General features: G+C 38.7%; 1 protein-coding gene across 1 annotated transcript in view; it reads left to right on the top strand.

Annotated features, from left to right (window-relative positions):
* qsox2 (quiescin Q6 sulfhydryl oxidase 2) overlaps nt 1-15,548 on the top strand; it is a 61,491-nt gene that overhangs the window by 22,545 nt on the left and 23,398 nt on the right. The window contains exons 9-10 of the mRNA XM_052037020.1: nt 8,825-8,947; nt 10,552-10,702. Of these exons, the coding sequence (XP_051892980.1) occupies nt 8,825-8,947; nt 10,552-10,702 (274 nt within the window). The remainder of the gene's footprint in view (nt 1-8,824; nt 8,948-10,551; nt 10,703-15,548) is intronic.

Raw genomic sequence — 15,548 nt, 5'->3', positions numbered from 1 at the left:
GAAAGAAATGAGTGTTAGTCAAAAAAAAATTATAGAAGTTGGTGAGCTGGAAAACTAAAATATCAAAGACCTGATGGTCTACGTCCCAGAGTTTTGGAAGAGGACGTTTCAAAGATGTGAATGGTCTAGTTATCATATTGCAAAGTTCTAATAAATTCTGGAATTACTCCTGTGGACTGGAGGGTAGCAAATGTGATTCCACTGCTTATGAAAAGAGGGGAAGAAAGAATGTAGTACTATCAACCTGTTAGCCGGGGGAAATGCTGGAATCTCAAAGGATGTAACAGCAGAACATCTTGAAAGGAATAATAGGATTGAACGGAACCAGCATGGAATTATGAAAAGTTACATTTCACCAATCTACTGGTGCTCCTTGAGGATGTGAGCAGTAGACTACAGTGGCTGTAATGTATGAGTTTTTGATAAGATTCGACGAGGTTTTTTAACAAGGTTAGAGCACATGGAATTGGGTTAAAATATTGACTTGGATTGATGATAGGTTATTGGATCAAACAAGGGATCATGGAAGAGAAAAAATAGAGTATTATGGGAAAAGTCGCAGGAAGATGATGCACCACAAAGGGATTTGGAGGTCCTTTTGCAGGAAATGTTTGTAGGAGCTTGCTGTGTGCATTTAAGAGTTCTGTGTTTCCCACATAAATAATTAAAGCCAGCACACAAGTGCAGCAGGTAATGGGGAAGGCGAGTAGAATGTTGGCCTTATCTCAAGTGGGTTGGAGAATAAAAGTGTTTTATTCCAATAACACAAGGCTCAAGTGAGACCACATTTAGAGTACTGAGGACAATTTTGTTTCTCTCCCACCCCACCATTCCCCATTTAAGGAAAGATATCCCTTCATTAAAGGTGATACAGAGAAAATTTGCCAGAATGGTTCCAGGTATGGAAGGATTGCCTGAAGAGGAAAGGTAAAACTGGTCAGAACTCACTGGAGTTCAGAAGAATGAGAAGCGATTTTATTGAAACGTATAAGAATCCTGAGAGGTTAGACAGGGCGGGTACTGAGAGAATATGTCCTGCAATGGGAGAGTTCAGAACCAGAGGGTATGTTCTCGTAAAAAGGGGTGTAGGACCCAATAAAGAACTTCTTCTCCAAGGGTCATGTGACTTCAGGATTCTTCCACAAAGAGCTGTTGGGGCAGAAACTGGGTTACATTTAAGGCTGAGGTAGATAAATTTCTAATCAGAGTATGGGGAAAGGGCAGGAAAGTAGATTTGGAATATTGAATCAGCTGTAATCTTATTGAATGGCGCAGCAGCCTTGTTCGTATTGAAAGGCTCTTGGGGCTTAATGGCCAAATCCTACTATAGACACTTTGAGCCTTGGCTATGCACAATGTACATCAGGAGTCTGACCAAGGGAAGGAAATGTATCTTGAAGTTTGCTGATGATACTAAACTAGGTGGGATTGTGATTGCAGAGAAGAATGTAAAGTCTTCAAGGAGAAATAGACAAGCCGAGAGAGTTGGGAAGAACATGCCATATGGAATATAATAAAAGTGAGTCATCCATCTTGATGCGATAGCAGATGAACAGAGTCATTATTAAATGGTGAGAGAGAGGGTAATGTTCAAAGGGGCCTGGATGTCCTTCTACAGGTGCTGCGTGAGATTCAGAGGGCAAATTGCATGTTAGTCTTGACGATGAGAGGATTTGAATAGAGGAATAAATGAGTCCTATTGCAATTGGATAGTACTGTGGTGACACTGCAACTGGAGTATTGCTTGCAATTTTGATTTCCTTACCCAAGGAAGCATGTTCTTTCCAAAGATAGTGCGAGAAAAATTCACTGGACAGTTTCCACATTTAATAGCTTGGCACTTGCGAAAGTAGCCTTGTGCCAATTGACGTGCACAAAAATATTGACTACACACTGATAAAGCTGGCACTCAAAGGGGTTTTTTATTCTGCTGTTAATTTATCAAATTATGGGCTGCATGCAGTATTTTTTCCATTTGATGTAACTGAATTTTCTGAATTGGAGAATGACAAAGAATTTCTTCTCGTGGCAGTTTTGTTTTGATCCTGAGGCTTTATAAGTGCAACCCCTGATTTTTTTCTAATAGTGCTCTACCAAAATGGCATCAGTTGGCCGAGTTAGTATGATGGTAAGATTAACACACCCCTTTCTTAAAGGAAAAGAGGACATCTATTGATTTGATCCTTTAACTGACTGTGCAGATTAGTTTTTAGATGGATGTATTCCATAATGCCAAACCCACCAAGATTATGTTGGGTTTAAATAGTCAAAGAAAGTAAAAGAATGCTGACCTAAAATTTTCAAATATTGTTGTTCGGCATTTGAAAACCTCATTTTATTTTTAACATTTTTGTTTATTGCTCAGAAATTTAAAGTGATAAATTCAGATGTTGAAATCTGTGGAGATTTTATATTTACCTGAGTACAATGAGCATGCTAAATGTTTCTTCCCCTTTTCAGATCTTTGGAGAAGCTTCTGTAAATGAGTTCTTCTGTAAAATCTAAAATATTTTCACTCAATGTTAAGTACAATCAACCAAAAGCTAATGTATTGAAGAAAATCCACATTTTGTATCTTGACTAATGAGGAAATGTCTAGAATTTGCTTCTCATTTACATTGCAGTATTATTACTATTGTGGTATTGAGGTTTACCTCTAAGGCCATCCTCAAGCAACTTATTACCAACGTTAGTAGTGCTTTGGAAGTGTAATTACTGCTATAATGTAGAAAATGATTGCTGCATATATTTCCCCATTACTGCTCAGAAAACCCAGTGCTGAAATCAGTATCTGGATATTGAAACTGGGCCTTCTGTTGTCATGACATTGCATCAAAATGCTGGACAAAAGACTTCGGTTCAAACCTGATGCAACACACTGTAAATGTCTGCTTTCTAAACATCCAGTCAAAGTAAATGTGTCTAACAATTTCATTTTATTCAACTGTAACTGCAGCTCTGCTCCTTGCTACATGTCGAGCAGCGCTATTTAATCCACATGCAGATAAGTGATGAACCTAGATTATGATTTCTGGTCTTGGTCAAATAAGGTATTGCAAGCCATTGTTTTTAGAAAAGATCACAAATGAAATAAACTATATTGCTTGCAATGCTCTTCTTTGAATTAAAATGTCATTTATTAATCTCGTAGTAGAAAATTGCACACAACAATTGACAGATGTGCCTCGGGGACAGAAGGCGATCTAATAGAGTAATGAATCATAGCATCTGTTATTGGTATTTAGAAAGATCAAGGTAGATTCTCCTCTGGGATCAAGGCATAGGATTGTGAGGGGTCGACTTGCTGCTTGTGTTTCAATACATAATGCACTGAGTAGACTTCCATTAGTCCAACTCTTCCATGTATCCTTGTGCATTTAGTCCTGTTTTACACTATGTTCCTTTAACCTCCTGAGCTAAGTCTGTTCCTGATTTCTTTAAAGGAACAGAAGTTCTAAAGATTAATATTAAATCCTACATTATTCTTTCGTAACTCTGACAAGCTTGGTGATTATTTAGTAGTTCCAGTGGCTCAACTGCCATTAAACTACATATGGCATTCTTCCTCTTTCTTTCATAATCCTCAGCTTTGTTTCTTGTGAGATCAGCTGGCTTTTGCTCAGACTATTGATCAAAATAACATTTACTAACATTTTAGGATTCTGTCCTCGAATGTCCGCTTCTGGACTCTCAAGAGTTTGCTAAGGGATTCGATACAAGAATAGTTTTCTTTCTATGAATAAAACCAAGCAATTAATTTTATTTGCATGACTCAGTTTTATTATTAATGTGGCATGTAGAACATTGTTTATTGTACATGTGTCATAATCCCATCTCCATATGCCTATTGTTTACAAGCTTCTCTTTGTTCCTTTTCTCTGAACCACATCTAAGAACATAATGTTATTACTTAAAATAAAGATGCGTGAGTTTAGGATAATATATTAGCATGCAGAAATGAGAATAGTATAAAACTTTTATTTAAGTTGGTGGGTGATTACAATTGGTACTGCGTCCTTTTTTTTCACAGTCTGTATTGATGATTTGGAAGAAAGGGAAGTGTATAATGTATCCTTTATACAATGCCATCTGGGAGGATGTGCAAAGAGTCTGTTGAAGGATTTGGCAGGTGGAGGGGCTAAGAAGTTGGAAATGGTATGTTGTAGTAGGAAGAATAGAAGAACAATATTTTCAAAATGGAAAGAAACTGATGTACAGTGCACACTAGGTGTGCTGGCTCATGAAACACAAAGTTAACTTTTGAGAGAGAACGCGGGTTTCTGGCCTTCTACATAAGATGTGGTTGGAGTACAAAGGAATGCTGCAGCGATTATAGTGTTTTGGTGCATCCACAACTGGGGTTATTGTATGTAGTTTTGATCTCTGTACCTAGTGAAATATAATCAATTCATTAACTAGGGTCTGGGGCGAGAGATTAAGTAGGAATGAATGAGATGATCACGTTAGTGCACAGAATTCTGAAAGCCCTCTGATACCACCTCATATGTTCCTTTAAAACGTGACCCTGCCACTGAATATCAGACTTTGTTTCCTGGAAAATCACTGAACTAATTTCCTTTTGGAGACCTTCCTTCTACAGCCTCTGGTTTCAAGTTCCCCCAGTCATGCATAGCCTACTTTGCTTTCAGTGAGCATATAGCCCATTAGTCCCATTGTTTCAGATTGTTCTGGTCTCATGGTGCTCATTTCTTCCTGTCCTAAATTTTCTTTCCGTATCCAGCTTCTTCCCACACATTCATGACCTCTGATGCCCTCTGCCTCTTTGATAATTTCCCGGCACAAAGTGTCTCATTTTCACATCAGGGGTTCATTCCACCTACATTTCTATCCCCTACCGGGATGCTTTTGCTGCTTCCTTGAATATTTGTTGCATTAGTGCCCTTCGCATTAAATAATTACCTTGAATTTGTTTGCCTCCTTCATGGGAGGGATGTTATGGGATCCCATGTGAGTCCAAGCTGTGCCTTTCCCTCTGGGGTATTCAGAACATTATTTCAGATCTACTCACCTCTCCTTTCAGTGTACTGCTGTTGCTGCTTGTTCTCACCAGGACCCAGAAAATGTCCTGACCTATTCTGCTAATTTCATCCTGCTGTCACCTTCATGTTGTTCACTTCCATTTCTTCCCATCAACTTCTTGATTTCCATTTCATACAACCGGCCAGTACTTACTACAGGCTGTCTGACTCGCACAGCTACCCATGATTATACACCCTTCTACCCAGCTTCTGGCAAGGACTTGATCCTGTTTTCCTAGTTTCTTTGTCTCTGTTGTACAAGTCCTAAAAATGCCACCTCTCATACCAGTGTTTCTAATATGTCTTCCTTTTTCCTTAACCTCCAGTTCCTCCAGTGTCATCCCACCAATTGGCTTGCCTTCTCTCTTCCCCCTTTTAACATTCTGAATGGACAGTTTCTGCCACAACACTTTGATTACAATGGTACTTTATATGAAACTCCAGGAGATGCAACATTTGCCCCTTCACCACGACCTCCCTCCTTACCATCCAAGTCCCAAACACACTGTTCACATGAAGCAGGATTTCCTTGTACCACATTCAATTTAACATACTATTTTGCTGCTCACTGTGGTTTACTGTACACTGAGGAGACCAAATGTAGATTCATTCTGTAAGCATGAACCAAAGTTTCCAGTCTTCTCTTAATTTAATTCTCCCTCATTCACACTCTGATTTCTCCACTTAGAGTCATAGTTATACGGCACAGAAACAGACTTTTTGGGCCAGCTCATCCATGCTGATCAAGCTGCCTACCTAAGCTATTCCCTTTTGCCTGTGTTTGGCCTATATCCTGCTAAACCTTTTCTATCCACATACCTGTCTAAATGCCTTTTAAATGTTGTAATTGTACCCACCTCTACCACTTCTGGCAGCTCATTCCATGTACCCACCACCCTGTGTGTGTGGGAGGGGGGAAGGGGGGGAAGAGAGCGGGGGGAAGTTAACCCTTGCATCCCCTAGAAATTTCTCCCCTCTCACCTTAAATCTATGTCCTCTAGTTTTAGAATCCCCTACCCTGGGAAAAAGACTGATTATTCACCCTATCTATGCCCCTCATGATTTTATATACCTCTATAAGGTAACCCCTCAGCCTCCTTTGCTCCAGGGAAGAAGAGCCCCAACCTATTACAGTTTCTTCTTGTAACTCAAGGATGTAACCAGACTCGAGGGCTAGTGAATCTTTTCTGCACCCTTTACAGTATAATGACGTCCTTGTTATAGCTCAGTGACCAGAACTGCACACAATACTCCAAAGTCGCCCACATCTTGTACAGTTGTAACATAATATCCCAACTCTTGTATTCACTAACCTGACCAATGAAGGCAAGCATACTGAATGCTGCCTTCACCACCCTATCTGTGTCACCACTTTCAGGGAAATATATACTTGTACCCTGAAGTCTCTGTCAACAAAACTCTCCATGGCCCTGCCACTTACTGTCCAGGTCCGGTGCTGGTTTAATTTCACAAAATGCAACACTTCACATTTGTCTGAGTTAAATTCCAATTGCCATTCCTTGGCTCTCTTCCCAGTTGTTCAAGAGCCTGTTGTAATCTTAAATAAATTTTACTGTCCACTATTCCACTAATTTTGGTGTCATCTGCAAATTTACTAACTGTGTTGATGACATTCTCATCCAAATTGTTAATGTAAATGACAAACAACGGTTTGCAGCTCCTGCATTGTTCCACTGAATCTCAATGCAAGCTGAATGAATAGTACCTGTTGACTGGATACATTAGTCTTAACAACTGGTTTGACAGTTTTAGATAACCAACATCATTTTTATCTTAGATTTCCGGCAGTCACTTAGCATTTCTCTGTAATCTTGGATCTTTAATTGTGCTTCCTCCAGAATTCTTTGTCCTCTTAAAAACCAATGCTCTGGTTTAAGTAGACATTTTCATTATATTCTCTCATCAGTAGATGAACTGTAGGAATGACTCAATGTTTTGGCCCATTAAGGCTAAAATAGAACATAGAAAGAAAAAGTAAATTGGGATATTAAGTTTTGGTGGTAACAAATTTTGGCTTTTAATAGTCTTCAGACTTTAGGATGAAAAAGATAATTCAAGGACTTGGGTGTAGCTCCTTTTACTGTCTCTATCCTTTTTTGCTCACTGTAAACTTGCGAAGTGAACATGTGCATTATATGCACAAACTAGTGTGAAGCTAAAAAGTCTGCTTATTAAGAGGTAGATTTTGGCAATATCTGCTTTCTCATGACTTGTTCAAACATAGCTAATCTGAATTACCCAAGCAGTCTCACCTAATTGGTAATTGATTTATTATTGTCACATATACTGAGATACAGTGAAAAGCTTTTGCTTGCATGCCATCCAGACACATCACTCCATATGCAAGTACATCAAGATAGTACAAAAGGGGAAAAAAAAACCAATGCAGAATATAGTTACAGAGAAAACTTAATGCAGGTGGATATATAATGTGCAAGGGCCATGACGAGGTGGATTGAGAGATCGAGTACATCTTTATTGTTTAAGAGGTCCATTCAAGATTCTTATAACTGTGGAATAGAAGCTGTTCTTGAGCCTGGTGGTATGTGTTCTCAAGCTTTTGTATCTTTTGCCTGATGGGAGAAGAGAGAATGATCAGGGTGGGAAGGGTCCTTGATTACGTTGACTGCTTTCCAGAGGGCAGTGTAGACAATCAATGAGGGGAGGCTGGTTTTTGTGGTGGACTAGGCTACATTGACAACTCTGCAATTTCTTGCCATCTTGGGCAGAGCAGTTGCTATACTAAACTGGTGCATCCAGATAGAATGCTTTCTGTGGTACATCTGTACAGAATTTCCTTGGCCTTCTGAGGAAGTATGTTAAGAATATTGAGAGAACCTAAGGCAATGCCTGGCTGCATCTTGTTGCCAGAGTATGAGTGGTAAAGGAGAGCAAACGTTTTTAAATTTTCTCTGCCCCTAAAGCAATTTGTGCAAGCATAGGTATGAGTTCTGACACTGTTTTAATTAACACTTCAACAATTCAGACAAACTGATTATGCTGTATGTAATTTTATGAAATGTATTACTTTAAAATGACATTTGCAGGCCATTAACTAATTTGGCCAATCAGTTTTGTCATTCAAACAAAACATTTAGTTTTGGGTATACAGCAAAACAAATTTAATTTTTTTTTATCTTTAAAAGGTTATAAAAATCCTTTAAAACAGTGGTACTCACAGGTATGTGATTCTGGAGCCACAATCACCACTGACCAAAAAAGCCACATAACTAGTTTGCCCTGTGCACCACTCCAGCAACACACACATACAGCAGTCCATAAGGGGAATGCACATGATCACAATGTTCAATGAATTCTAATTGTTTTTAACAGTTATCTAAGTGTTAGCAGTCTATAAGGGGAAACGCAATCTAGTGTAATAAAATGTCATGGTGTGAGGCAGACAGCTGCAGACTGCATGTCAGAGAGTCATGTGGCTCCAGAGCTACTGTTTAAGTATTGCTGCTTAAAGCAACAGCTTAGGTGGTGAAGAGATCAGAAGATTAGTGATTAGAGAAGTCACAATGTGGAATTTCCTGCAATATGCATTTCAAAATATAAATTCTGTGGTGACAGAGCATTTTGCTGATGGTGTTGCGATAGGAAGAGGGTTGGGCATCATTAATAGCATGTAGCTTCCATCAGCATTGTCTATAACAATTATTTAATGTGAAATATTATTAAAGTATATCCTAATTTAGTGGCCATGCTTAATTTTATGCTAGATTCTTGAGTGACAAGTTTTTTTTTCCCCTGTTTGGTAGCTGTTTCCTGGACCGCAGCCAGTAGTGAAGTTACTGGAAACATTACAAGAGTGGTTGGTGAGCCTTCCATTGGACAAAATTCCTTATGATGCAATTTTAGATCTGGTGAATAACAAAATGAGGGTAAGTGTTTTGTTGATCATTGATAATGCTGATTAGTATTCCTTGGCACTAAAGGGAGGAATTCTTTGTTTTGGCACCTAACTTTATCACAATTAGAGCTCCTCGTAGCGTCTTTTTGTGCAAATTGCTGTTGCGTGCATTGGTGTTGAATGTTTTGGACTCATAGCGGTGGGGTCATGAATGCTCAAACTAGTTGCGCTTCTGAGCCTTTGTAGCAGTAGGTTTTCATTCACCTGGCATGCAAACCTTCAAAGTAGGTTCACAATGAATGGTTTCAGAAAGCCATTGCTTTTATGTATTTCCCTTCCTATTCAAAATGTTAGGTCTATATTACTTTGCTTGTTTCTTTATTCTATTTCCTTGGACAATTTTTAAAAATAGTTAAACTGCAACATTCCATTCACGTAAATGATGAGGCTTCACTGAAATGGATTCTTATGCATTATTCCTGCTATATGGATAGATGGACAGGGATAAAAATTCTGAGATGCTGTTTTGAGCTGAGATCTAGAGAGTGTAAAGGAAAATACCCATAATGCGTACATGAAGTGAGCTAGCAATAAAGTTCACTGAAATGTATTTCCAGCCACCCTTTCTTCCAATTTCTTTCTTCCCAAGCAGTTTTTTTTCTCAGTTGAGTTAAGTAAAACACCCCTGGGATGAAAGGTCTTTGAATTACTGTTAGCATACTTCCATAATCAGTTCACAGAAAACATGTGGTGAAGTAATCACAATGTTAGATTTAATAAGAAGTTGATTGGTTATTCAAAGATGGGAAATAAACTTGTTAAAATGGTGGTTTCTCGAGCCCTTGACCAAGATGAGCAAAAATGGAGTGTTTAACTGCATCTGCCCTCTAAGATTTCACTAGGCACTAAACTAATTATCATATCAAAATATTACATTAAGATATTAAAATTTACCTCAGTTCTTGCTGCCCCTCCATATGCTGCCTGTGATCATTTTGTAGTTGTAAGTAAAAATACTTGTATTTTATGTACATTGTTCTTTTCTGTTATCATTTATTGCATCGTAATTATCTCTGGGATTGCTGCATTTTTATTTCAAAGCATTTGACGCTGGGTGCTCAAATATGGCATTCCTATTTTCTGTGTGCTGAGCTGCCTTTGTTGCACTTTTGTATGTAAAATCTGGGGTTAAAAAAACTGTTTTTGTTCAAGTGACAATGAGGCTGTCTGATGAATAAATTGTCTTATGAACCCAATGTTCTTCAGAAAAGAAAGCTTGCCACCCTTATCTAGTCTGACCTGTATATGGATACAGTTCCACAAAAACGTGCATGACTTTTTGAAATGGCCTAGCAAGCTACTGGTTGCATCTAGCCACAGTAGTGGTTCAAGAAGATGGCACAATTCACAAAACTTGAGATGGATAATTGTGCTAGTGTCACCCACACCCTAGCAATATATTTTTAGGAAATAGCAATTGTATTCACAATAAAGTAGTTATTCATTTAACTCTCCAGTGTTAATCCAAAAAGCACTTCTTCCAACACTTGGATAGAACTATTTTAAAGACTCCTATAAATAGTGAAGGCATAAATATACTTTTTAGGCATTTATTTGTGCATTCTTCTCTTGCAGATATCTGGAATGTTTCTTAGAAATACTGTTGAGTGGGTTGGCTGCCAGGGCAGTCAACCACAGTACAGAGGTTATCCATGTTCTCTCTGGACACTCTTCCATATCTTGACGGTACATGCTGAGACGCATCCTGAAATGCAGATCATTGCTGGTAAATCTTCTTTCCCCTAAAGCAATTATATTTCTGTAACCAAAAAGATTGACTGTACCTGATAAGCTATTAATACCAATAAGCAGAAACATAAAAATTAGGAGCAGTATTAGTCCACTTGAAACTTTGAACCTGCTCCACCATTCCAAGAAAATACTGGCTGATCAGATTGTAATCTCAAGTCCACTTTCTTGCAAGCTTCTGGTAACAAGCTTCTTGTCAAATATGTTCCAAAGACTTGCAGCCCTATGAGAGAAATTTTGCTTTGACTGTCTTAAGTGGATGACTCCCTTTTAAATAGAACCCAATCTCTAGACACTCCCAAAGGAAGAAACATCCTCTCCAGATCCACCCTATCAAGACCAGTCAGGATTTTGTATATCTCAATCATCTCCTCTCATGCTTCCAAATTGCAGCTCATACAGCCCACCCCATTCCAGGTATCAGTCTAGAAAACCTCAGAATAGTTTCCCACAAACATTCTTCCTTTAATCAGGAGAGCAGTAGTATCCACAGTGTTCCTGATGTGGTCTTACCAATGCTCTATATGACTGAAACATAGCCTCTCCAAATTTGTATTCATTTCCCTGAGCAATAGCTGATGGCGTTTATATTAGTTTGTCTAATTTCTTGCTGTACCTGCATATGAGCTTGCACAAGAACGAAAGAAAATCTGAGCTGGAGCAGGAGTAGCCCCAAGTTTCTTCAACACTTTATCCCTTGGGATTTTTCTAAGTTCTATTATGTTTTGTCAAATTAGCCTGTGCGATACATCGAGGATATTAGCATTGTTTTCCACAGTGAAAACTGATGCAAAAACTTATTCAACATATTTGCTATTTCTTTGTGGTTCACCAGCCTCATTCTCTAAAGACCCCACATTTACCTTAGCTGATCTCTTAGAAGAAATCTGCAGGATATTCTGTAGCAGTGGGGCCTGCTGAAAAATGCACACTGGGGACAGCATTAGACTGAGATCAGCATTAGATTTGACCTATAGTAGGGATGCTTGCATAAAGAAAGGTTGTTTAATGAGACTGTAGATAGGGTAACTTTTCTCAGAAATGAGTTACTGGAGAGGAGATGACAAAACCAGCAAAGTGTGCTTTATCATTTTGCTTCCTCACACCAGCTGGTGTTTGACATTTGTTCACTAATGAGATGAAACAGGTTGTGAGTTACTCTTGTAATGCTGTTTGAAGAATTGGGTCAGCTAAGACAGCTGGATTATCTATAGAATTTTTCCTCCTCATGACTTATCCACATCGTCTAGTGTAACCAGCGAAGATCTTTTAATCCTGCAACACAGGTAGGTTTATATTGTTGTACACTTTAAAGATTAGTATAAATTAAATTGCAGAGGTCAGGGGTGACTGTAGCTAGGACAAGGATAGGTGGATTACATGTAGAAAGTGGTGTGTTTTAATCAATTATAGATCTATCTCTTGGCTCACAAAGTCCAAGTAAGATGTTAGCTATACAGATGTCTATACTGTTGGAACACAGGTTATTGTACCATAATTTAGTGTTACAATTCTGTAAGTTGCATTTTGCAGTTTATTTGTACATCCTTTTTTAAAGCACTAATTGTTTTACAAGTTGGAGACAAGAGATTGCAGATACTGGAATCTGGAGCAAAAACCACACTGCTGGAGGAACTCTGTGGGGGTGGTGGGGAAGGAACTGTCAACATTTCGGGTCAGGACCCAACATCCAGGTGCTGATCAACCTGCTGAATTCCTCCAGCAGTTTGTTTTATATAAAGTAATAAATCACTTGGAGTGGTAAAATACAATAAAATGTTTAAATCAAGGTAATATAGAAACCAGTTATTAAATAACTTTGTCAGCTCTTCTAGCTGCTGATGTCATTTCTCTTCGGACCATTTCTATCCTCTGCCTAAACTAATGTCAGTCGATCATCATGTGTTAAATATGCTACTTTGATACTAGAGCTATTTGTAAATTGACCTATCCTTTTTTAAATGTAATAACTAAGTATTTTGTTTATTGAACGCTACAATGCAAAACAGTATATGCAGATGTATTTTGATTGTTGAATGCTTTACTTTCTGACCTGTTTAATTGTAAGTGAATTGAGCCACACTACTAAGAGTTCTTCGTTTTGTACCATTTCTACCACATGAGGGAGCTAGCTTGGTACAAGATCCCCTCCCAAAGCCCATGTGTTAGAAATGTTGTCAAGTCTCAAATTCCACTTGCCAGTATTTTCTTTATAAGTCTACTTGTACTTTTAAACAAGATTGCAATTTAGAATTTTTAAGGGAAGTTATTTCTATAAGTTGATGTTTTCTTTTGTTTTTGGTACTTTATGCAAAACAACCTGTTTTTCACTCCTCAAGGATTTTGAGGAATTTGCCACTTACTTTCCATTGACTATGCAAAGGTTTACAATAAATTACAAATTCATATAACATTTCAGAAGGCAGCTGTACAGTGACATAATAAATATTTTTGACTGAAGTTACTGGGAACTTGGATGAACTCAAGCCTGAATTCAGAAACATAGAATGGTTGCAGCATAGAAGCAGTCCATTTGGCTTGAAAAGACCATGATAACTTTCTGTAAGAGCAATTCAGTTAGTCCCACTCCCTGACCTTCTCCCCATAAACCTGCACATAGAACATATGCCTCTTAAGTGTTGCTATTGTATCTGCCTCCTCCACTTCCCTTGGCAGCATGTTCCAGGCACCTACCACACTCTGTTTCAAGAACTTGCCTCAAATCTCCTTTAAACTTCCCTCCTCTCACCTTAAAGCTATGCTCTCTAGTAGTTTTTTAGTATTTGTATACTAGTTTCTCAACCTGAGAAGCAGACTCTGACTACTTTGACTATCTACCCTATCGCTCATATTGTTTTATCTACTTCTGTCAGGTCGCACCTCAGGCTCCGACACTCCAGAGAAAACTATCCAAGTCTTTCTAACCTGTCCATGTAGCTAATACCCTCTAATCCAGGCAACATCCTGGTGAACTTCTGCACCCTCTCCAAAGCCTCCACATCCTGTAATGTGGTGACCAGAATGGCACACAATACTCCAAATGAAGCCTAACCACAGTTTTATACATCTGCAACTCCCATTTTAAATGGGATAATTGAATCTGACTCCACCACAACTTCAGCAGTGCATTCCCTAACTACTTGCTGCAAACAAGAAAAGTTTTTTCCTCATGTCACTTCTGGCTCTTTTGCTAATTACTTTCATTCTCTGCCCACTGGTCTCGACTCTTTTGTCAATAGCTTCTACCTACACTGACTTGATTCTTTATGATATTCAGTACCATTGTCAGATCCCATCAGCAGCACCTCCTCTATTCCAAGGAGAGCAACCCTAGCTTCTCCAGTCTATCCGTATAATTAAAGTCCCTCATCCCTGGAACAATTATAATAAATCTCTTCCACACCCTCAAGCCTGTACTTCTCTCTTAAAATGTGGTGCCCAGAACTTGGTGCAATATTCTATTGTGGCTGTACCAGTGTTTTATAGAGGTTGGTCCCAATAGCAAAAGTAGGGAACTGTGTTTATAATTATTCCCTGCAATGTGAAAAATAATATTTCACTGCTACACTGTTACTCCTTACCTAGCCAATCTTCCATTCATAATATTATAGTTCTTTGTATTTCCTGGGCTTTGATTTTAACAACAAGCCTACTGCACTTTATTAAATGTCTTTTGGAAGTCTACGCCTACTGCATTTCTCTCTGTTACTTCATAAAATTCTTATTACATTAGATATATGTCACATTTACTTGAAATGGAGAAGAGGTGAAAAGTGTGGAAGTTCTCAGGTGGTCTCAGAATATCAGGTTTATGGGGGAACTGGCTAACTATGGCAGTCAGGTATTTCATTGCACCCCAGTGGATATGACAATAAATTAATCTGAATCTGAGGAAACTGGTTAAAGTCACAAGCGGAGCCTGAGAGTAGCGTTATTGATGGCAGTGTGTGGGAAGAATTCAGGAGGCAACTTTGTTCACAAAATGCCATCTCTTTCACTGAGAGGAACGGATAAGGTCTGAAATAACAAAATGGGCATGTGAAGCCGTAAGTCACCATTACAAATCCAGATTGATCTAGCCAGAATAAGGGGGAACTCTTATTCTTGTGTAGATCAGCTGCCATGTTTGAAATACCGACCAATATACTTGAAAGTTTGGAGATATAATTTCTCTTCTGATTTGGATGAAAGTGAAGAGAGAATGGAAAGGTTGGTTCTCGCTAATGTGATTTAGTATGGTGTGAATCGTCATAGGCACTTAAATGGAATACTCATGTAAATACTCAGTTACAAGAGCAGAAGTTTGGGACTGCACTGGTGGCTCACCTGTATAAAATGATTTGCATACATGATCTGCTTTGCTTTGGGAGGTGACGGGCAAAAGTACTAGAATTGTTTTTGCATTTTCCATTAAACAATTTGAGACAATTTGAGGGCACTTTAGGGCAGCCTAAATATGGCTGACAGAAATATTGTGTGCATTTCAAGAAGTCTGCCTATGAAAATTGTCCATGATTACTGACTAAGTTGTTGGAGGCAAGTGGAGAAGAAAGGGAACCTTAATATCAGTGACCATTGATGGTTCAACAAACTGGTCTGCAGGTTCACACATTGTCCTCATCAATCAGAGTCATACAGCATGCCCCAATTCTGCCATCTAAGATGTCTGTTGGAGCTAGTCCCATTTGCCTGCATTTGGCCCATATCTCTCTAAACCTTTTCTATCCATGTACCTGTCCAAATGTCTTTTAAACATTGTAATTGTACCCACCTCCACAGCTTCCTCTGGCGGCTCGTTCCATATACCCACCACCTCCTGTATG

Source organism: Pristis pectinata, chromosome 23 (assembly GCF_009764475.1).
Source record: "Pristis pectinata isolate sPriPec2 chromosome 23, sPriPec2.1.pri, whole genome shotgun sequence".
Taxonomy (NCBI): Eukaryota; Metazoa; Chordata; class Chondrichthyes; order Rhinopristiformes; family Pristidae; genus Pristis; species Pristis pectinata.
This window is presented reverse-complemented; position numbering and strand designations above follow the sequence as displayed.